Below are 24,293 nucleotides of genomic sequence, written 5' to 3' on the forward strand. Positions count from 1 at the left end.
AAGGTGCCCCTCATGATCCTTAGCCTAGGGCCCCAATCATTCCACATCGCCCTGTTATTGATCAAGTTAATACGTGTGATTAATTGGTTTGTACGGTTATGTACGGCACAATGGTTAATACGTAACCATTTGTGCAGTTGACTGTGTAGTGAGTTTTAACAACCTTTTCCACGTCGTCCAGCCCCGCTTCAACGCCTCTGACATTAGCTGCACGTGTCATGGCCTACGCTTATTCCCCATTCAAGGGATGATTCCTTGGATGTTGCTCGGAGCTTAGTGAAGACAGAATTTCGAGCCGCCCATAGTAGTTCGCAATCGGAAACTTTTGGGCGTTTGCATCTATAATTAGTCAATAGGTTCAAACACAGCACATATGGGTTTCTGAAGAATGCCTCCTTATCCCCAAGTTAAATTTCTTTTGTTTATATTCACTTTCTTATGTTCATATTTCTTGTTTATATTCACTTTCTTATGTTCATATTTCTTGTTTATATTCACTTTCTTATGCTCATATTTCTTGTTTATATTCACTTTCTTATGTTCATATCTCTTGTTCATATTTCTTTTGTTTGTCACCTTTAATTTTGTAATGAGTGTGTTATATCGAAGTGCGATTATTTATTATTATTTTTTTTGTCGAAAATATTGTATTGTTTCTTTCATGTACTAGGCGATATGCACTGTTCACATTTGACTGTATATGTATATATATTTATTTACTTTTTCTTTTATTTATCTATCTCAATGTGAAATGTAGAAAGATGTACTTATATTTTCTTATGGGCCCCAGTGCCTACGAAAATAAACGATATTATTATTATTATTATTATTATTATAATTCATCCGACAATTTCCCCGGTATAAGGGGTATATAGCTTTTAAAATTCCAGGTTGTATGAGAGCATTACGAGGGCAACATTTTGGAAGACAAGTACCTAGTTCCTGAACTGGCTGCTTTCAGATGCCTATGAGCTTTGCGTTAATTTTTTACCCTACTGCACATAATGAGTCTTTTGTTTAGCCAAACAAAAAAATGTCAATCTGTCTCTCATTCATGTCTTCTTCTTTCTCTGCATCTATTCCCGCCACGGATCGCAGTTCCTATCCAGTGGCCTCCAAGTCACTTCATCCTGGGGATCCCTTTCAGTCAAACCCTTCTCCATCAAATCATTCTCAACTGAGTCCCTCCTCCTTCAATCTTCTCTTTCGTCTTCCCCTCATTCTCTGTCCCTTCCACTGGCAAATTTTGAATGCTGTGGGAAAACTCTCTCCATGGAAGTGCTCACATTTTGGTCCCTTACTTATGATTAACAGACGTTTTACAGCATCTTGAATCACAGAAACTAATGTGACGGTGACACAAGGTTTAACTTTTAAGTCGCAGCACTAATGCTCATAAGCTACACCTTCACTACTACCGCACATTATTCCTGCCTTTAGAACCTCTAGCACATGACTACCCAGAAAAAGCCAAGCAGGGTAATCTGCGAATTAGGAAATGTTCAAAACATCACAATATTTCAAAAGAAAAGACAATCTATGCACAGGTCACAGAGTATAAGCACTACGAGTCAAAAATGTTTCTTAACAAATGGAGTGGAGCCAAATGAAAGGGTTTAACCAAAGTTTCCCAATTCCAATTTCTTAACTTTTTCCTGACAAAAATCTTCACTTCCTCTGAATATTTCAAGCTCTTCTTTCGATCATTTTTGAGGATTACATTTTGAAGAGTAAGAGTTAATAAAATAAGTCTTTTAGAAATATATGAAAATTTTTTAAAACACTTACTTCTTTATGATCAACACATAGAAAAAGAGTATGGAATGGTATTTGATAGGAGGAGACCAACAGCTGAGATCATATGTGCCTTTTTTGACTCCTGTGTCATGACATAAATTCTCCTTGCTGTAGATGTGTTTCCCTGAATTTTCTGTGATTACCCTAATACATTCATGACCTGTAACAATGCTGTATAATAACTTGGGAGGATAATTGACCTACTCTATTGCTGTGTTGGTATTTTTAGACCACACACATGAAGATCAGAATTCTAAGGTCAAAATCTCACATTAGTAAACTGTTTAATGTCCACCATTGAATGCAACGAGACCAAATAAAAACATACCACATGATAAGAAGATAAATTTTCAACAAAAGCCATTCTAGTGCCAATTAATCTGTGGAAAATCTTCATTGACCCACAGTGACCAAAAGCCAAAGTCACAAAGCAGCTACAAGAAGAAAGCCCTGCGTCCTCCAGTAAAAGCACTTTCTGCAATAGCATGCCAGCAAAATTCTTTGATGATAAGTCAGCAAACTAGAAAACAAGTATCCATGAAGAAACATTGTGGCAGACCCCTCAGAAGCTAATGCATGGATTCATCATTCATTCCTGCATAAAACCTACTTTTGAAAGATGAAAGATACATTTGCAAAGACAGTATAAAAACATAATCTGGCTAGAGGTCATTGCAAAAGTCCCCGAAAAAGAATACACGACGAGGCATTTTGCGATTATGAATCTTGGATTTACAAAAAACGTTATTCCAATACAATCATTATTCCAGTGTTGCTATGGAAGCACCCTTTAACCTGCATCTGTGCATAACCATAAGGTTGCGGAAAGACTACATTTGTAAGTAAATTATCGAAAAATTTAGATTACATGGCAGAGTCTCGTATGTGAGATAATATGTTGTTGTAGTTCTGGAAGCAAGCAAATGGTAGATTACACCAGAACATTTTGATGAAAGCCAGTAAGTGAAAATGCTAGCAAGAGTCCTTAAATAATCAAGCAAAGTAAGCTTTGTACTCACGATAAAGGTATTCATGTTGCTTGGACTTCAGAGAAGAGATTCATGAGAATGGACTTCAGCAAGCACATAATATTGTCAAAACCACAATTAACCACAACCAATGGCATTCAGCATTAGTGGTGCCTATTGAAAGCCCATATTCTCTTGTGCAGCCATCCCTAATTGACTGCACATGCCTATTATTTAGCACCATGGACCTTGATGAATTGCAATGAGAATTCGGGACCTGGATGGCACAGTGATCTGATAAGTGGCACGAAAAACCAAAGGTTTGTGGACAGTTTCCAGGTCTAGAGGAATTTTTTTTCCAATGGCTATAAGCATTAAAACCGCAATAGCAAACTTAATACTCCTTTAGGACACTAAAAAGCATTGCATTGGGATAAGTAAGGCCAGACCATGAACAGAAATATGCACCAAAAAAAAAACAATGTTTTGAACAATCCATAATAATGTATGTATTCGTAACTGTGGACCATAACCTTTCAGTTTCCATACATTCATAACAGCAATTATTGTAAAAATACATCTCTATCAAGACAAAACAAAGACATAACCAAGTTTATAAAAAGGGTTCAACACAACAGTGAGATGCGAATAATATAAAGAACACTTTACCACCGACACACACAACCTGATCAAATTGATATATGGCAATGATAAACTAGATAAAAAAATGGAAGGCAAGTCAAAATAATTTCCAATGTAAATATTGATTCAGGCTAAAGGCCGTTTCAAAAAGTGCCATTGTTGTTATTCTTACTATGTTCCCTGACCCCAATAATATCAAAATTAGGTATCAATGGCAGTTTCATGACATAAGTTTTATTTATTATATAACTCTGATTCCTATATAAAAGATGAAGATGCAATTGATGCCATGATTTTGACATAGTGAAGAGTCTGTGCAGCCAGAGGTACTTTGGTACAAACGGAAGCAGTCTGAGATAAAATTTCCCCATTCAACTGCATTACTAAGAAATTGTCCATTCAGGATCTACGGTAAGAGGTGACGCAAGATTTTAAAAATGGTGCATACACAGTAACTAGTGGTCATAAAAATACTATAGTTATGACCACTTAATTTACAGGCACTCCACATGTTCCCTAAGCAGTTTTTAAGCACCTTACCAACCATTAGTATATCATGATGCCTTGCCTTAAAATTATTTTTGAATGACAGTTACTTATATCACATGACTTATGAAAACATCAGAGTGGTGTTCCGTGCGAGATCAGGCCCATTTCAACACTACCCCCACCAATATATATACCCACTCAGTCTTTCCTCAATTTGACTCAGATAACTATGTGATAACATTACACCCAAGTAAATAAAAAACTCAATCCCACAAAATTAAAATTGATTAAATTTTTATGCATAAGTGATAAATGATAATTCTCCACTGAGTTGCATGAAACAATACCATCTAACAAGCAAACTATGGTATCCAGTGCTCGACCTTACATTTCATGACGCATATTAAGATCCAATTCTCAACTACAAATACTTGGACTGCCTCAAATAAGTAGCTCCTTAACCCTTGGGCTGCGGGAGTTCACAATTTTAGCTGCCAGCCAGTGCAGTAGAGTCGACCCCCTGTGCAGGAGGGACTCCCTGCCACGAGGGCTGGTCTGGTAGAATTAGCGATCCTTATGGCAATGTCAAGAGCCAAAAAGCAAGATATTCAGGCAGCAATCAAAATTTTGGGTAAATGCTGCAGTTGGCATGCAAAATGTATAAAAACGTTACCGTGCTCTAAGGGTTAAGAATCATTTAACTTTCATTTAAAAAATCATCACCAATGGAGCATATGGCACGTGATACCAAAAGAAAGCTTAATAGCAAAAATTTCATTATAAAAACAAATGGATGTAATGGAAATTCTAACCATAAAAATATCTACGGTGAGTCCTCGTTCTACGTCACCCCGTTTAACGTCATTTTGCTATAACGTCACGAAAATTTTGAGACCGTCATTCGTTTATCGCACCTTTGCTTCACAATAACGTCAAGTCTTCTAAATTTCACGCAAAAAAAAAAAGGCGAAGCGGCGGGCGTTGCAGGTTGACATAATGGTTTTCAGGAACCTAAAAAGTGATTTCAAGGCATTTTTCCGTGTAGAACTGAGTTTTTGTCGTCACTTTTTTTGCCGAGTTCACAATAATTTTGGTTCCTGTAACTGCGACGATGTTTCAGCGATGATGATGCCCAGGCGACGCTCGCCCGGGCGACCACCATAGCGAAGCCGAAAAGCAAATGCTGGAAGATACAAAAATGGAGAAGGATGTACGTCACTGCTGCTATTGTCGTCGATGAAGACAGGAACTCGTATTTATGCGATAGTTTGACATTCCCACCGTAAATAATGCCCCACATATGATACGCTTACATTTTTTTCGCGTAGGAATTGTGAGGTCTAGGAGCCGATATTCACTTTTTACATTGTTTCTTATGGGATATTATGCTTCGCTTAACGTCATTTCGTTTATCGTCACATTTTTCAGGAACGGTAAGTGACGTTAAACGAGGACTCACTGTATGTTCTGCCTCAAGATCAACATCACCCAAGAGGACTAGAAATTCCAACCTAGGTAAAATAAACTTCCAGAGTCCATACCACTTTCCAAGAGTAAAAGCATTCTGTTTCAATGTGTCTAGATAAATGCCCTTCTTTTGAGAAAACGTTAAGAGCCAACACAAAAGAATCGCTAAAGCAAACAGGTGGAACAGGAAGACTGAAAGACAGCTCATCGATACAAGCGATGGGGAGAGTATGTAACAATACACACAAAGTAAGGGAAGCTGTGCAGTGCACTCAAAACAGTGGAAACAGATGATGGGACCACACTGAGACAGGGCATTCAAAACATGTTGGAGCACCCACAACTAACAATATTAGCTCCTCAACAAATTGCTGCATTGTTTTGACTACGTTCAAACTGGCACAATGAAATAGCATCCAGGGTCCGGTGAATACCATCATAATCCCAGAATTTCATAGTTACCACCGCGTATCACCTCAATCTGAAATAGCATATACGTACACCCAGACGTACAACTGCAAAAGCATCATGCTCTTAAAGAGCTTATTCAATGAAGGCACAGAACTAAAAACACAACACGAAACAAAGGACACACATAAATGCAAAGTGCAAATTAAAAAACAATAGTAAGTACGATAAATCCAATCTCAAGATATTTTTCGAGTCCCCAAGACCTCCCTCAGCTGACAGGTTGTTGCATTGATTCAAAATGCTCCTGACCAAGGGGACTTCATAATAATTTCTCCTATGATAACTTCCACTGGAAGTATGAAGGCATATCACAAGACAATGAAATTTACAAGTCTTGGCTCAAAATATAATCTCTTCAATACACAGGCAGAATTTCCAAAAGTTCTGGAAGATCAGGTACAAACTTCCTGCACCAAGTCAATTGCTTTGATAACAATTAAAAAAGAGGAAGTTCACTCAAGACACTTGCACATCATATTTCAAGAGTTCAAACAAAATATTGGAATGCCATCACTGAGATGAGTTCAAAAGTAAGTTCAAAAATGAAGTATGTATACAGACGAGGACCAAACAATAAGAAGCACCCACAGGGAAGGCTATTAATCAATCATTTTGCGAACCATGTAGTTGAGGATGCCACCGTTCCTAAAGTAAGTGATGTCGACTTCCGTGTCAAACCGCACTAATACATCAAAGCTCTTACCATCATCCACCTGAAAGAAACAAAGTCCATGGAATCATTTCTTCAGAAAAAAATAAGGAAGCTTACATCAGTCTACAAGGGAGTACATAGTACACCCTTATAGAATAAAAAGGTAATAGCAAAAAAGTGACACCATTATTTCATTGAAAAGTAAGCATGACAAAATAATAGATAATTTCAACCCAATTGAGGCCGAAGCAAGTGGAGAGGGTTAAGGTGTTATAAACCCCTCCATATGTTCAGGAACTACATCAGTTAAAAGATACAGTGTCCAGCGCGATGCGGTGGAAATCTTTGATATTCAGCTTATTAAAACGACTTGTCTGTTTCCACACACTTCTATTTTCACCGACCATGGTTTCGGCAACTTGTGACCTTGACAATGGCACACGTTGCCGAAACCATGGTCGGTGAAAATAAAAGTGTGGAAACAGACAAGTTGTTTTAATAAGCTAAACTACATCAGCCCTGTCTGAATGGCTAAGTATTCATGACAATAAAATGCTCGCATGTGAATTTCTGATCACATGGCAGCGATCATTCTTGAATATTGAACATCCAATATCATTCCTAGGATTACTTGAATGCTGGAATATTTGAACATCAATTTTTAATTGACAATAATATCATTGTAAAGTAAATTATTGGAATATATAATCTTCAAGTATTATCAGTCATTTATTTGTTGGCTACTATTCTATTATTTTTCTAAAGCAGGGAAGTAGAGATCATGGGCCCAATGTAAGTCAAGGGAGAGAATGAACCCAAAAAGCATTAAATGGAAAACCTCAGAGGTTTCTTTGCATACCTGGAAATTGTAATAATAATACTAAGCCTACAACTCCTTCTCTGAAGAAATTATTGCACTTTAAAGATAATAAAATTTAACAATATATAACTAAGGACCAATATATATGTCACATGCCCATTAATATGCCATTCTTTTCTTCCGAGTAACACTTTCAATATGTCAGACAGCCTTACTAAGAGGGTTACAATTAATATCATCACCTTAATATTTTCAGAGTATGTAAAATAAACTCTATCCAACATTCATCTGTATCTCATACAGACTGAGAATATCAACAAAAGTCAATAATCTGAAGATAGGGTTGATACATTATCTTCATTCCATTCTCCTATCTACTACCCTTTGCTAATAACCATTTTTTTAAATCTTTTTAATTCTTAATAACTTGTCTTACGTGACTTATTCTGGTGCTTTCTTTGCCTTTCTTCCCATACACTTGTCTCTCGAGGATAGTCTCCTTGAGGCCATTATTCCACTGACAAAATACTGAAGTAAAATTTTATATCACGGATACGGCAAGACAAGACTCATATCTACATATCCTGAAAATTTCCAGATGATGACAGTAAAGTTTTGAACAAGTGATACGTAATGAAAAAAGACCATTGTCATGTGCTTGTAAGACTCGAGAAGGGTAATTGTGGGGAGGCCTTACGTCAATCGTAAGCTGTTGCTGTGGCTTCAGGTTAGGGGGTAGCGGGATGGAGAACTGCTCATGTCCAGAGAGACCAAGGGAAGTGGCCGACTGCCCATCCAGAAACTGCAGAGGAACAATTCCCATACCAACCAGGTTGGATCGATGGATCCGCTCAAACGATTCTGCTATGACTGCTCTCACACCCTTCAAGGACAAGATGGAGAGAAGTCACAATAAAATCTCTGTATATACCTTTCTTTTTCTATCAGTAGTCACCTGATGTAATAAACAAAATAGTAAATGAATATAACACAAATTAAAAAGTCAAAATTTCATGCATTCCAGGAAATTATTTAATTGGTCACCAGTATAATCCAGCAGATATTATCGTACTATGCTCTATTTTTTTCTCTATAAGAGTGTTATCCAAGGAGAAAGAGACTGTTGATACTTTTTCTTTAGAACCATGTAAATATTACAAAATAAAAGATGTTCTAGTACTTTAATACATAATTGCATATCTTATCTTAAAAAAAACTTACCTTAAATCAAAATTTTGGTACCTACAAACACATTTGGGGTTTACATTAACCCTTCCGTGACAGCATGGGGTAACTCATGAAAATCACTAAAAATGAATTTCGGCAATTGGTATTATACTTTTATTAGATTGAGATATTAGTGATGGGCACGTAATTCAAAAAAGAATGATACCAAACACGACGTATTTCTAACGTTATTTAACCATTTCAAGCAAGGAAATGGTTGGAATAATAAGATTGTGATTTCTGGCGAATATCGATATCCTCGCAGCTGATAGTGAGCTTCACGGCAGTTGATGCGGATTTTTTTCGAAAACAGGGCGTCTGGTTACAATTTACGAGTTATGCTGCAGGTCTCACTTGTCTGAGGTGCTAATGAAGCGATGTCTCCTCAGGATATTTTGTTTCTCCCTACTAGCAATCTGAATGCATCTGCTCATCTAGAGCTACGCTACTTACTGTTAGAAATGAGTGGGTAGTTGCCTTCTCTATAGGATAAAAAATTTGCGCAGTCTTATGGTCATGCTTCACTCTCTGCAGTAAGCTTTGCTTACACCGTACGCGTTAGCATTAGTGCCGAACTTCACCTCGTACGAGTGGTTCCGTACTTTCCAGGGTGGGTTTACTTAAAACCCGCGAGTGTTTTCCGTGTGGGTTCAATAGAGTCCGGTTTCATTTTTATTAGTTTTATTCTTATTCGTCTTCGGACAATGGCCCTTCCGAAGATACGAGTGAGAACTTTAAAAGATAGACTGAGAATAATTGAAGACGAAGAAAAGAATCCGGGTTAGAAATGCGTGAATATTACCGCACACCTCGGTATGTCCGCTAGTACATGACGGCAGGGGTGGGGGTTGAGCGAGATCCCTGGTGAAAACAAGAAGCGCGATGAAGCCGAGGATCAGGTGGGCATGCCGCTGACGATTAACGCCACATTGCCTCAATCATATTAAAAATATAATTGCAAGAAAGAAACATTTCAAATAATAAACTATTTTTGGCCTTCTTGATCCATCCTATAACCAATCACTGCGACGGCGAAATCAGTTGTTTGAGGCATAACACGCACATTTCTCTCGTAAATACGTGTACTTGAAATGGCATTTGATGGATAAGAATTTTTACATCGGACAGAAATGCATAATAGCAGTGAAAATTCTGAGTGGAGTGAAACATTTTTTTAGCGGCGTGTTCCTTCTGGATATTTGAAACAGATATAATCCGAATCAACATTATGACCTACGTGTTTCGATAAAGGAATAATATTCCTGTAATCAGCTAAAATCTTTTTGAATCCATTAATGAATGTCATAATTCGCAAAAATCCAGTGTTTCCTGGGACATAGGCAACCCAGACAAACATTCCCGCATTGATCGTTTTCCCGCATTCATCATTTTTTTCATCCATCCCCCTGAAAAACGATAAATCGAAGTTCCACTGTATAAATGGAGTACCTGAGATACTCCACACAGTCGTTCACATTAGTTTTCTAGGCAAGGCCACAGAAGGGTTAAAGAGTTTATGCCCACTAGCATTGTTCAATGGATATTTGAGTATGTTTGGCAAAAACGAAAGTATAATAATGCATCTATAAGTGGCACTACTCAACACTAAACCAACTTGAATATGTAGTTAAATACTCAAATATCACAAGTAATGAAGTATTTTCAGTATTCGATGATGGAGGAAAAAATTCAAATGTTGCCTTGAAAAGATGGCTATGAAATACTGGCGGTAATTTGCATGACCTTTTTTCAATATCAATATCCCACTATGGATTATCTTTACACAAAAACTCACTCAAATTATGAGATAAATTTGAACTACGCACGCTCATCAAAATGTAAAATGTCAACAAAATTAAATTGAACATTCTGAAGTAAATAGTTTCAGTTCATTTCTTGTACTACTTCAATGTCTCCAAATAAATCAATTTACAGAAAGAAACAAACAATTCAATAGCTAGAAAAGTGGGGATAATGTTACTATTAAATGTTAGCCAGTCTCGGTGGTGGCAGGGCGAAGTCCTCGCCTGCCAAACAAGAAGTCCTGGGTTCAAGTCCCACCTGGGTAGGTTTTCCCTAGCCATGGCGTGGTTGTTCATGTATACATGTATTTGTTAAACTTGTTGAATACCCCGATATAAAATGGTCCTTATGAGCTGTATCCAGTGGTTTGGGAATAAAATATTTAAAAAATAAAACTATCAAGAGTTCTGAAATAATATTGCATGCTATTTAGAAGAGGTAATTAAGAACTGAAGTAATTTGTTCCATGAGGGAAGGGTAAGGAAAGAAGGGTAGAGAGAAACTCTGCATTGACATTAGCCTACTCTCAATAAAAGTTTTTTTTTGGGAGAGGATTATTGAAGAGAAAGATAACCAGCTGCTTTGCTCCAGGTCCCCAATTTCCAATACACAAATCAAAAGAAAGGAATGCTTAAAAGACTGCTAAAAGTTATCAATGTTACAACAGACTAATTTTACCAATAAAAAAATTAACAGAAATATCATATTGCTTTGAACATAATTTCTATCTTTTTGCCAAAACTCTCAAACATAACAGAGGAGTGTTCAAGAGGCTCATTTTTTCCACAACTCACTTCTCAAAAACAGAGAGGAGTACATTCATAAAAAAGTGGATGGAATGTTTACTGAGCATTTTTGCTGTTTTTGCTAAATGCAATCCAATTCTCTAGCTTGTTAATTTTGAAATCAGTCACGATGAATCAGCAACTAACCAGAAGATATGGTCCTTTGGCAGCCCAATCTCGAGAAGATCCAGAGCCGTAATCTTTCCCAGCAATCACAATAAGAGGAGTGCCTTCACCTTTGTAGCGCTCTGCAGCATCAAACACATCCAGCTGCACAAAAATAATATAAGAGGAATTATCACATATATAACCTTATAGAGAATGAAAATGGAATGAGCAAAATAAATATTATTGATAAATGATTTTAGATTTTTTATAGATAATTTTAATAAAAATATATTTCGCAGTCTTTGGACCAGGTTATGCTTTGAAATAGCATTGAAATTTTGACAAAAAAAGAGTAGCTTTTCATCAGAACATGCTCTCCCAGTTTTGTCAGGATACACACTAAATAGCATCAATTTGTAAGAGTCTCAATGTTTTGAAAAATGACTTCTTATTCATCATCAGGACACGCTCTCACTTATATCTGTGGAGATGGGCAATACAATCTTCACGCTTATCAAATAGATTCATGTCTTTTATAATGTCCACAACAATCTCAATCCTCTGACTTAGTTACATCAACATTATCAACATGGCCTCCTCAGCAACAACATAAAAAACGATGGCCACATTTATGGTCACCACATATCTACAGGACTACAGAATTGATAATCTACTAATAATCGAAAGGGCCCCCCACGCACTGGTAACTATTTAGTTGCTTTATGGAAGTTCATATGAAACACACAGCATTGACTGTGGCATCGCCTACGGGCAACTTTATAGTTGCAGCAACTAAAAAGTCGCCAGTGCGTGGGGCCACAGTCAATACCATATGCTTCATTGGGACTTTCACAAAGCAAATAAATAGTTGCTTTGTAAAAGTTGCCCGTACGTGAGGGCCCTAAACGAGAGTGGGAAGGGGTGGATGATGATGAAAAACCAGTCATCTCTCTAGACATCAACACTATCACAAAGAATAACATGGTGCAAAACAAAAACTTTCATATTGATAACTGAGATATTTTCACCAGCAGTAGCATCCAAAAAAGACATTATTCGATAATTATTACAAACCTCCTCTCCAGTGGGGATGTGTATGGTTCGTGGTCCAGGCTTGCCAATCATCTTGTTAAGCAGCCGGATGTTGGCAAACGTGCCCCTGGCCATGACCTCATCATTGCCTCTCCTCGATCCATAAGAGTTGAAGTCCCTCGGGGTGAGCCTGGTAGAGGTTAAACACACACATCACAACATAAACACAAGTGGAAAGGATGGGAAAAAAATTATTGAATGCATAACAAAAAATTAACAAATTATTATGCAAATTATAGTGGAACTGAAAGGACCAGGAGTTTGCCATTTTGAAGTAGCAAGATGTTGATTAGCCATGGGGTTAGATTATTTATTGTACACCTGAAAGATAATTAATAAAGAGGTACTGAGTAGTGAATTGTTTTCCTTATTATAATACACTGTGCATGGCCGGGACATTTCCATAATTTCTGCATCAAAAGGTTCACGAGATAAAGAGGTTTTATAATTTGAGATTTTATTGAGATAAATTAACTGTAGGGAGCACATAATGTGAGATTACATGACCCAAAAATCAATCGCCATTTTTTTAAATAAACATATCTGAGCTGTGTAACTAATTTTTTGAAAGAATATCCAAATCCTGCCTGCAGTGTTAACATCTAACATAGGAACTTTGACAGCACAGTGGTCAGCTCAGTGAGCTCAGAAAGCCAAAGTCCATGGTTCGACTCCTGGTCGAGGGAAATTTTTTCCAATGGCAATTGATGATCAATTATTTGGTGTCATAATGTAAAACCAATGCTACAATGTATTTTGTCTCATCTCAAAACTTTAATCTCCCTCATTCACGAGAGCAGAGCAAACTGCAATTTGACTACTCACCCATGCTTAGCAAGATATCTGGCTGCAGGACTGTTTCGAGCAATGCTTCCAGCTGGAGAAATATGGTCTGTAGTGACTGAGTCTCCCAGCACCAAAAGAGCCCGTGCATTTACAATAGGAGCGATGATCGGCAGTTCCTACAGAAAATAAGGGAAAGATTTCTTTATCAGCACAGAAATGGAAATTCTACACCACGTAATCAGCATAAACATTCTCTCCCTCGCAGCCAGTGTGCGACGAGCAACTAAGAGCACGTTCCAACAGGAAGACAGCAAGATTAGGCCAACCCTGTCTCTCAAGTGTCGTAAGTGTGATCTCTGGGCAATATTAAACATGTTCTCACTTGAAAATCAATCAAATTGCATTTTGGTTAATTGCACTCCTAATCATCAATTGTTTCACGCAGCAGTTTGCATTGCATCAGGCAGTTTCTGCTGAAAGAGTTATTGGGAGCTACTGAAATAGTTTAAATATAACTTAAATCCAAATATAAAAATATTTCTTTCAAAAAAATTTTATTTTTATCATCTCCGACCATACTCTATGGTATGCTGAAAATTGATGTCAAATTCAAGGATATGGTTTTCAAGAATAAAGATTTTCAAATTCAAAACTCAGATTTCAAAGGTCCAAGTATACCATGAAAAAACAACCAACAGAGCCTACACGGCACTAACCATGGTCATTCCCTTGAAGAACGGTGGCTTGCGCACATAGGTGGACTTGGGGTCCCATGGGTAGAGGGCGTCTGAGGGGGCATTGAGGGCCTGCCACGCAGCCGAGCCCCCTTTGTTGCCAGCAAGTTTTGAGTACGCCTCCTCAAACATGGCCGGGATGACAAATCGACTCTCAACTTCCTGGATCTCTTTCCTCAGAGGCCAGATGTCCTTCAAGAACACTGCCTGCCCATCTCGGCCAGTTCCTGATCAGCAGAGAGAAACAACAGCATAAGTCTAATGAATACCTTCCACTTGCTGAGTGATTGAGCCCGAAGGTTGGTTGGGACAGGTGAAGGTAGAGCCCAACCTGAATTAACCCTTTTACTGCCAACGGGCCGATATATCGGCCCTCGCTGGTTGAGCGAAAACTGCCAGGGGCCGATTTATCGGCCCGAATTATTTCACTTTTTTCGTGATTGTGACCTTTTCAACAGCTGTAATTTATGTAAACCCCCATAATCTATCTATGGTTATAAGATATAAATATATCTTAAGAATTGGGGAAAAAATCTAGACATATTAAATAAAATTAAGTAGCTGAAAAATTTTTAAATCTGAAATGTTGCTAATTTCGGCAAATAGCCTTGGCAGTCTTCGTACATCCCACCTGAAATGGGCTGGCAGTGAAATGGTTAAGCCACAGGAATGAGAATATCACACATTAAGTGTAGGTGGGCCACCTCCTTTCCCTGGGCCACCTCGCACATCATGGATTTTGATTTGGGTTGCCTGAAGGCTTCGGCTGGGATTCGAACCCAGGACCCCACAATCAGCACCCAAGGACTATAACCATTAGACTATTATGCTCCATAATTAAATACTTAGAGCCAGTTTACAGAAGAAAATCACTAAAAACTACAGAAACATTAGCGTAATGGCTCTGGGGTTTTTATGAAAAAATTAACTCATCATCACCTGATGAGAAACCCAAGTAGCCTTCATAAATTACACCAACAGTCTTGGACAAATCGTTATAGATAACTGAAGATAATTGTCAAAAATAGGGTTGTGAAATACACACAATCTTTCACATAGCAAATTAAATGTTGAAAAAGAAATTTTGAAATAGAGAGGAACAAAAACTAACAATATTATCCATTGTGATTGACACAACAAACTTAAGTATCCTTATTAATGCATTCAACGAATAGTAGAAATTTGAGTCAATGAACAGTACCTACAGGCTACAGTATACCTGTCCACCTGTATGCCCCACAAGGTAGACTTTCAAACAAAACACATTCACCAACAGAAATGTACAAACATTGCCACTTCAACAAACAGCAATAAAAGTACATATTTACCCAAAGGCTCGCGCTCAAAGTCAATGTCCACCCTGCCAGCAATGGCATAGGCAATGACAAGAAGTGGAGATGCAAGGTAATTGGCCCGCGTGTTTGGATGGATTCGCCCTTCAAAATTCCGATTGCCACTCAACACACCACACACGACCAGCTCATTCTGCAATAACAGAATCAGAGTTATAGCCATCTCAATAGACATATACCGATTAATTAAAGAAATACATTACTTGTAAAGAAAACCAAATTCAATAAAAATCACTTAATTTAGATTGTGACTTTTGTTGTTCAAAAGCTAAAATGACTTTTTGATTATATAAGAAATTTTTATTTGGGGGTCGTCCATCACTTAAATAAGGTGATTATGGCAATTTTTGGACCCTCCTCACCCCCAAATGAGATTTGGCTTGACCCCCTCCCTCTAATCTCACATTATATTATTCAAAATGCCTATTTTCAGTATAAATACATTAATCTATGCTTCATTTTGTTGGAATTATAAAAAAAAAACAATTTGTTTATTTTTATTTATTATCAGTTACGACTAGTATTTAAGACACCTAAGATTATAGTAATAGAATCACATTTTACACTGTCTCTTACTGAAAAAATTACGTGATACTTGCCAGAACCCACCCTCTCTCGCACGTGAGATTAGGTGAGAATCGGCTTGACCCCCTCCCTCCCCTCGACACCTCACGTAATGCCCACAGGTCTCATTTAGATAAAGATTCTAATGGATAACTAGGTCCAGTTCTTGGGTTATCAATTACACTGGTCCTTGAACTTAGAACTAGAACCAGAACCAAAATTATGTATCCAAAACCCATAACTATTTGTGAGGATGATTTACAACGCAAATTGAACTTGACAATACTTAGTATATTCCACAGACTTTATTTCAACCCTGTCCTCAGTGTCAATGACTAAGCGTTTAAGTCATGGTTCACAAGCTTATACCATAAATAATTAGTGAATCGGTGGAATAAATGATGTTTTATTAAAGCCAATATGAAAATTTCCCAACATGTAATGTCCGAAGGAGTTTATTTCATTCATGGAACATAAATTATACACAGTGAAACCTCGATATAACGACACCCCACGGTGCACTAATAAACACTCGCTATAGCGAATTGTCGCTTTACCGGAGGTGGAGCAAATGATAGCCAATATACCTGATGCGAACATATATACAGGAACAGGAGTGGTGCGGCGACAGATAAACATCTATCCGATAAACGTAAGCATAAATCCAGACGAAAGGCGATGTTTTTTTGCATCACTAAATTTCCTTACTCAAATAACGACTAACAATTCAAACAATTTATAAGCGCCGCACTGAATAAAAATCATGCAAACATTGTTTCGTCATCATTATATTTATCGAACGACAGTTTAACACATAAATTTGAGACTGAGCACTCCATTATCTTCATTTCTAACAGATCGCTTGCAATTACAGAGGTTAAGGAGTCTTGATGAAAGTCTTCCGGCGGTGAAACCCTCGCTATGGCGAGAGCCAACACCGAAAGGGTCTCGTAAAAACGAATTTTTTAACACACTTATTATAGGGTCAATTGACGGTGCATCGGCTATCTCTCGTAATAGCGGGGGTGTCGCTATAGCCCGTACTCGCTTTAACGAGGTTCCACTGTACTTTAAATAAAGCATTGTCATGGATTGATTTTTTAGTGAGATCGTTTAAAGTGAAATGTTAGGCAGCCATCGTAACACCTTGATGAAAATCTAGCAGATATTGAAAATTAAGTAATTAAAATGTATCACTTGATTAATAACCAGGACCAAGAACCGGGACAGATAACTGATGCCAGGAACGAAACCTGAATTGTAACAGACATAAAGTGCTTTACATTGGACATTAGGTCTACAAATGGAAATGGCACGCTCATCTCACCTTTTCAATGGCATTGACCATAGAATCTGGAAGAGGACCAGAGTTTCCAATGCAAGTCATGCAACCATATCCAACAATACCAAAGCCAAGTTGCTCCAATGATGGGATGACACCTGATTCTCTTAGGTAGTAGGTGACCACTCCTGACCCAGGTGACAGACTAGTCTTCACGTACGGCTCAACAGTCAGCCCCAACTCCACTGCCTTCTTTGCCAATAATCCTTTTAATAGGAACAAAAACGAATGAGATGGGATCCACGAACTGAGAAGGAGAGCACAGTTTAAGGGCATTTCCTAGCCTCACAAAGGTGATCCTGTATGGAAGCACATTACAGATCCATTTAAAACGCCACATTATTTGGTCAGAAAATAATGTAAAAAAAAAAGATAGAACCTCAGAGAGAGCAATCAAAGGCAACAAAATATCCTTTATTGCATAGGGCATTAAGAAGTTAAAGGAGTCAATAAGAGGTAATATTCAAGCCCTTCTCGGAAAACTGAAAGAAGTTTATGACAAAGTTGACTAAAACTGCATTGTAAGGGTTTTTCTTTTTCTACTAGTTTTTACTTTGATGTACCCAGCATGATTAGCAGTTTGCTATACATATATGTATACCAATTTCTATGAATTAACTAGGGTAAAACTAATTTCTGTTATCGCTGAACCACTTTTTTTCTTCTCTGACGACATCTATAGTAGGATGTGTTACTCTTTATAATGAATGAAGACTACTCTTATCATTATTATCTTCACTAAAGTGATACCTGCTATTTTTATGAATGTGACATCATCACACAACCCACAGGTAGGAATGGAGAAGACCTGTTCTCCTCCGTATTGATGTTTGTCTACAAGAGGTTATTGCTGCGATGACCACACATTGTTCAATTAAGTTAGCAAATTATTTTTCTGCGACCTAAATTGATTTTCTGCAGTAGTAGCCCTATGATATTTTTATTTCGTCATTTGTATTTGAAATTGGTGGAAAAATGCCCATACAGCAGTCGATATTTGAGAGAGGTATTCAGAAAAAAATTGGGTATCTTAATTTGTACTTCACCTTTGAAAAAAATGCTATTCAACCCATCTTTATTTAAAATGCATGACTTTTATGAGAAATTGAATATTAAAAAAATCACAATTTCACAATCAAATCACAATCCCAGAAAAAATGGACCAATAGGCTTCAATAGCCTTAATTTTGTTTTATTGCAGCACTGAGATGGTTATGACCGGACTCCTCTATAGTGCTATGTCATCACACAACCGCCAGGCCATAATTAAACCCATAATTCTAAGCCTAGCCCTTGGTGGGTTAATACTTGTTCTCCTCTACATTCACAATTGCCTAGAATAATGAAAAACTGGTTTCTAAAATCTTTTCCTTCCAACTTTAATTGGCATTTGGATTTCCAGCCTTTGGAGATATTCAGATCATCAACTCACCAGCTCCCAGCATTACAGATGGATTGGAGGTGTTGGTACAAGAGGTTATTGCTGCAATGACCACAGATCCATGCCTCAGAGTGTACTCCTTGCCTTCATGCTCAAAGACACCCACAGCAGAGAGTTTCTCTTCTGTGATGCCAAATCCTTTGAAGCTGACCTAAGAAAAAGACAATTGTGAATAGAAAATTACATAATAGGAGGATATTATTATAAAAAGGTACATTAATTTTACTATCTTACATCTAAGAGATAGCTTAACAGTTTTGAGGACTTACTCTATCTTACAAAAGGAAGTAGCTCATTAATAGAAACACAAAGTAGAACACAAATTGTTAAAAAAAAAGTGGTGCAGTGGGCATGATGAATTTCCAGGAAAATATGAATCTATAATTTATGTATGAATTATGGATTAACTTAAACCATCACATATACGTATTCTCCTTTTGAGACAAATGACAGTAACCAATCTCAATATCCCTGCATAAGGCCTACAAGTACATATATATGAATTGAGATTAAAAGTCTATGTCAATCTTTTAAGAAATTGGCTATCTGCTTCCCCTCCATTTCCCATTCTTCTCCTTGCATTTGTATTGTGAGACAAGAAACACAAGACATTGTGATCTTGCAAAAATCATGCACGGGAGGGCTATTGTTCCTTCTGCATGAACTTTTTTCCAGGTATTGACACATTGAGCAGGCTCAAAGGTCTTTTCCCTATCCTTTCAGACACTTATACTACCTCCATATTCTTCACGCAATGCCCTTCACTTGCCCACTAGAGACCAACAAATCTGGCTGGTATCTTTAACATAATCAAACCTCCATCTAAACACAAAATAGCAACAAAGCAACAGAAGTCATCTTGCAACAGCACAAGATGCAAAACATACTGCGTTCTAATAACCAAGCCCCTTCTCGATAAATTTCTCAATGAATGAAGGGGCATCCCTTGTATTATAATAGTATATCCTTCCTCTTCACTTCCCTTCCTCTTGCTTTCCATGCCTCCTCCCACGACTATTTATTTGACGTTCATAAGAGAGAGGCAATATTGGCCTCCCTCCCCTCACTTACCACCCCCAGTGGTATATGACTTGGAGCAGATGTGCATTTGGGGGGTATTTTTGTGAGATCACCTACCTTGTTGGAGAGGCACTGCAGGAAGTCGTCCTTCATGGCTGTGACTGAGACACGGTCGTGAGGCCTCTTGGGTCCAGAGACAGAAGACACAACAGTTGCCAGGTCAAGGGTGAACTCCTGTAAAACACATCATATTCACATCAATGACAGTGATAAAAATTGTTATGCACAATGATGTCTGATATTTAGAATACCCATTGTCAGAGGATAACAGTGTCCCCCATGGTGAAAAATGAGCATCCTAAGGGTTTACATTAACTTTCTAAGTTCAACTTCCCTGACTTTTCCCTGATTTTCAGTGTGAATAATTTTTATTAATTTCCTAAATTTACATTAATAGCAAAGTATTCGCATTTGGGTAGTTCATGGACAGCCGTAAGATATACAGTGAAATAAAATCATGCAGTAGTAATAGCAGAAATAAAGTCAAGTAGTGCAATGTCAGTGCCACCCAGCTTGGACAGCAACAATTCATGATGAAATATACCTAAAGATACAGGTTTCTTCACCACATGAACCTCTAGTTGACAAATCAGAATTTACAAAACTAGGAAGTCGGCCAATTACCTGGGAGTACACAGGATCTTGAGACGCATCAGAGTAATCCCTGAAGAGTTGCACAGCTTTGAGGTATGCCTCTGTTAGAGCGATTTGATGCTCATCTCGATCTGAAATTTCAACCGAAAAAACATAAAATCCACGGTACAATGAACCCCCAAACAGCAAAATCTCTATTTCAAAGTGATAGCTACAGTCCTAGACAATTCCAGTGGACAATCCTTGTAAAAAAACATCCTGCAACTAACCTCCTTAATTACCAAAACTCTGAACAACAAAAGTCTGAGCTTAGGCCCAAAACAGGAAAAGTGCACTGTGCACAAATTTATGCAAAAAATTTAGAATTTAGTACAGTAAAACCCCGTATTTGCGTTATCGGAATTTACGTTTTCCCGCAAATTGCAAGTTTTTTTTCTGGGTCCCGTCATATTTCCTATCTCTCCAATGTAAAGGGAACCCTGTATTTACGCCGTGTTTTTTTCGTTTTCCCGCCATGTGCATCACGACGTGCCGACTAAAAAAAATTTTTTGCGTAGTAAAATATATAATCGCGCATATCAGCCCTTAAAGCTGTCTTTTGGCTTCCTTTCGCGCATTTTTATTTAAAAATCTAAGAGAGAAAGACGTAATGAGAACTATTTTCGGGAAGAATTTGAATGTGGCGGGACAGAACGCCACTAACGTCGGAAAGTTGAACTACGTCATCTCGTTTTCTGTCAGCGGCTCAGCGGCGAAAATATTCACGATATGAAAGTAGGTGTATTGAGCAATCGAGCTATGTATTAATTATAAAGCAAGAACTCCTGAAGGAATGTAGACAATAATCATGTAGTCGATAATTTGATACGAGAGTTTGAAAGGAAACCAGACGTGATAAATGCCGGAACTATATAACTTGACCGACAACTGGGATCATTTGCGCTGACTTCATTCAACAGTTGCGTAGCAATTATGGGTTAATTAAATACTTAAAAAACTTATTTAAACTTGAATTATCCCATTCAAATAGCAGTGTATCGCAAACTATTGTAACTTTCAAAAATTCTGAAGTCCCATGACAGTTTGTACTACGCACTTGATCGCCGAGGAGTAGGTCAGATACTCGTGTGTTGCCGAGTTACCCTCAATTCGTACGGGAAATACAATTGATCCTGCTTGAAAATGGAAATTCGAGGTGAAAAACGGACATTTTTAATTGAGGAGAAAATGAAAATTATAGAGATAGTTGATTCCCACACCGGAACCCGCATCGATTCAAACGCTGGCGACTCGAATGTTGGGACTGGCAATCCGTTCGGATTTCCAGTCTCAACATTCAATACCGTGGTGAAAAATCGCGATGCCATTGTAAAATATGCAAACCAGTGCGGACATTTATCAAAAAAGAGAATATATGTGAAGAATTCCAGGTACGAATAAATAGAACGAATGCTAAAAGAGTAGTTTTTAGGTGCAAGATCATCAAATGTCCCAGCAAATGGTGTCATCTAAAGGCCTGTTTACATAGTACATTAACCCGTACAAGTTAATGTCTAAATTATGAACACGAAAATGCACCGTGTATTCACGTACGTGCGTATATGCACGAACAGAAAATAGAACCTGTTCAAATTTGGTTCATGCATTCATAGTCGGATTTAGGGGCAGGGGTTATCATCGGAGGATAGATGGGGGGGGGGGGGGGGGCATGTGCCCTCCCAGACACTTAAAAATATGCAAGATTTTTAATATGGTCCGGTTATCATTGCGTTCTTTTTGTATAACGTGGTATCATTGTTCGCCCCCCCCCCCACTCCAGAACAAAATCCTGGATACGGCATTGCTTGTGCCCCCCAGAAAGAAATCCTGGATCCGCCCCTGATGGTCATCATTATGTTCGCTTTGTTTAGTGTATTACTCAAGGAGGCTCAATCATTTAATTCAATAAGAATAACTTTGATATAAAAATAAAGAGAATTTTGTAAAGTCATTGTTATATCTTGTTTTTAATCTCAATTAAGACAAGATCTTTTGCCTGTCAGGCCCTCTATGCCCCTCCCAGAAAAAAATCCTGGATCTGCCCCTGCCTACATTCGTACATGTCCCGTTCCAGTCCACAAAAGTCATTCATGCAAGCAGAAATTAACTCGTTCGTGTTAATGTATCGTGTAAACAGGCCCAAAGGCCCTTGAGAAAAAGTATTTCCCCACAAGATTGGGAATCGAAGATTCCACGGCATCTATAATGGTTGGTTGGATAGATTCAAAAATAGGTACAGTCTTGTATATAAGATGGTGAGTGGTGAAAGCAAAGATGTTAACATAGAGACAGCAACTTAGTGGAAAGAATCAGAATATATTAGAGTTCTGGAAGGTTACAGCCCAAAAAATGTTTTCAGTGCAGACAAAACAGGATTATTTTTTAATTTTTGCTGCCAGCAAAAACACTGTGCGTCAGAGGGAAACAGTGTTATGGAGTAATGCTTAGTGAACAATTAAAAAATTAACATTTCCAAAGCCTGTATATGAATAAAAGTGAAAATTCTCTATTTCCCACTATTTGCATTTTCCCGCAATTTACACTTTTTTTCTTGGGTCCCTAGAAAAGTGTAAATAAGGGGTTTTACTGTATTTAAAAGAAGTTTTTCCCATCAATATTGGCTTAATAAGCAGGGAGTAGTGGTCAGTGATGGTGGCTAGAATGGTAATTTCCAGGGACAGTTCACATCTTCAAATCAATCAGCAATTCTATTTACCATGGATCCAATTTTTAAGCAAGTCAACAATCCTACTGTACATTACAATTGTAGTCTAGTCAGTGAGGCATTCTAGGTAATCATTATTTACACTCAATCTATTTCAAACATATCCTTATTTAAAATATGGTTGCAAGTATCTAGTTTTTTCTCATGCATTATTCTTCACATACAGTAAAACAATCAAATATTATCACTCATAAAAGAGCAAAGAACAAAATTAGCTACGATAAAATCAATACCCTCCTTATGATAACTCAGTCACCTATTTCTTCAAATACATAAAAACACTTCTCGCATGTAGACAACAATTTTTTTCATGGTGAATTGAGTTTTGGGTTTCTTTTTGGAAGAAGTACTTTGAAACAAGTATAGAGCTTCACAGAGTAAATTTCTAGGCATTACAAATAAAGTTCAGCTCAGGCACTTACTTGTCAACCTAAGGTAATGCAAACTTCCAGCATCAACGGGAAAGAAGCCAACAGTAGCACCATACTCAGGACACATATTACTAACAGTAGCACGATCAGCTATCGACAATTCAGCCACACCATCACCAAAAAACTCAACAAAACAACCCACAACACCAATCTGACGAAGATGCTGTGAAAATAAATGGAAAATGGAGAGTGTTACTTGAATTTTACTATTTACCGAGTTAAAAGTTTTCCACAGCAACTCAAATACATATGCAATTTGAGTGGCAGTGAAATGGATACAATATAATAAAAAAACACTGTGTTGTCATATAAAACTGTAATATGAACTTGTAATTACAATAGAGGCCTATCATATCATCCTTTCTGCACTACTGCATACATGTTTTGATAAGGTATTTTTCTTCATAACAGCTTCAAGCCTCCAAGATTTAAAATTTTAAGATCTTGTACTTCAATTTAATATTATGCAATCAAAGTACAGTGGAACCTCGATTTATCGTTTTTCAGGGGGATGGATGAAACAAACGATGAATGCGGGAAAACGATCAATGCGGGAATGTTTGTCCGGGTTGTCTATGTCCCAGGAAACGCTGGATTTTTGCATATTATGACATTCATTAATGGATTCAAAAAAGATTTTAGCTGATTACAGGAATATTATTCCTTTATCGAAACACTTAGGTCATATTGTTGATTCGGATTATATCTCTTTCAAATATCCTGAAGGAACGCCGCCTTGCTAAAAAATGTTTCACCCCACTCGAAATTTTCACTGCTATTATGCATTTCTACCCGATGTAAAAATTCTTATCCATCAAAAGCCATTTCAAGTACACGTATTTACGAGAGAAATGTGCGTGTTATGCCTCAAACAACTGATTTCG

The 24,293-nt window shown here is 37.6% G+C and overlaps 1 protein-coding gene across 1 annotated transcript in view; it reads right to left on the minus strand.

Annotated features, from left to right (window-relative positions):
* Positions 1-6,166: 6,166 nt before the first annotated feature.
* The window catches only part of LOC124163334 (cytoplasmic aconitate hydratase-like), a 28,358-nt gene continuing 10,231 nt past the window's right edge, over positions 6,167-24,293 (minus strand). The window contains exons 8-19 of the mRNA XM_046540163.1: positions 23,401-23,572; positions 20,245-20,345; positions 19,678-19,794; positions 18,532-18,691; positions 17,085-17,305; positions 15,170-15,326; positions 13,824-14,068; positions 13,147-13,283; positions 12,304-12,451; positions 11,269-11,391; positions 8,004-8,189; positions 6,167-6,547 (exon numbers count right to left, since the gene is read on the minus strand). Coding sequence (XP_046396119.1) covers positions 6,434-6,547; positions 8,004-8,189; positions 11,269-11,391; positions 12,304-12,451; positions 13,147-13,283; positions 13,824-14,068; positions 15,170-15,326; positions 17,085-17,305; positions 18,532-18,691; positions 19,678-19,794; positions 20,245-20,345; positions 23,401-23,572 — 1,881 coding nt within the window. The 3' untranslated portion in view covers positions 6,167-6,433. The remainder of the gene's footprint in view (positions 6,548-8,003; positions 8,190-11,268; positions 11,392-12,303; positions 12,452-13,146; positions 13,284-13,823; positions 14,069-15,169; positions 15,327-17,084; positions 17,306-18,531; positions 18,692-19,677; positions 19,795-20,244; positions 20,346-23,400; positions 23,573-24,293) is intronic.

Source organism: Ischnura elegans, chromosome 8 (assembly GCF_921293095.1).
Source record: "Ischnura elegans chromosome 8, ioIscEleg1.1, whole genome shotgun sequence".
In the NCBI taxonomy this organism is placed as follows: Eukaryota; Metazoa; Arthropoda; class Insecta; order Odonata; family Coenagrionidae; genus Ischnura; species Ischnura elegans.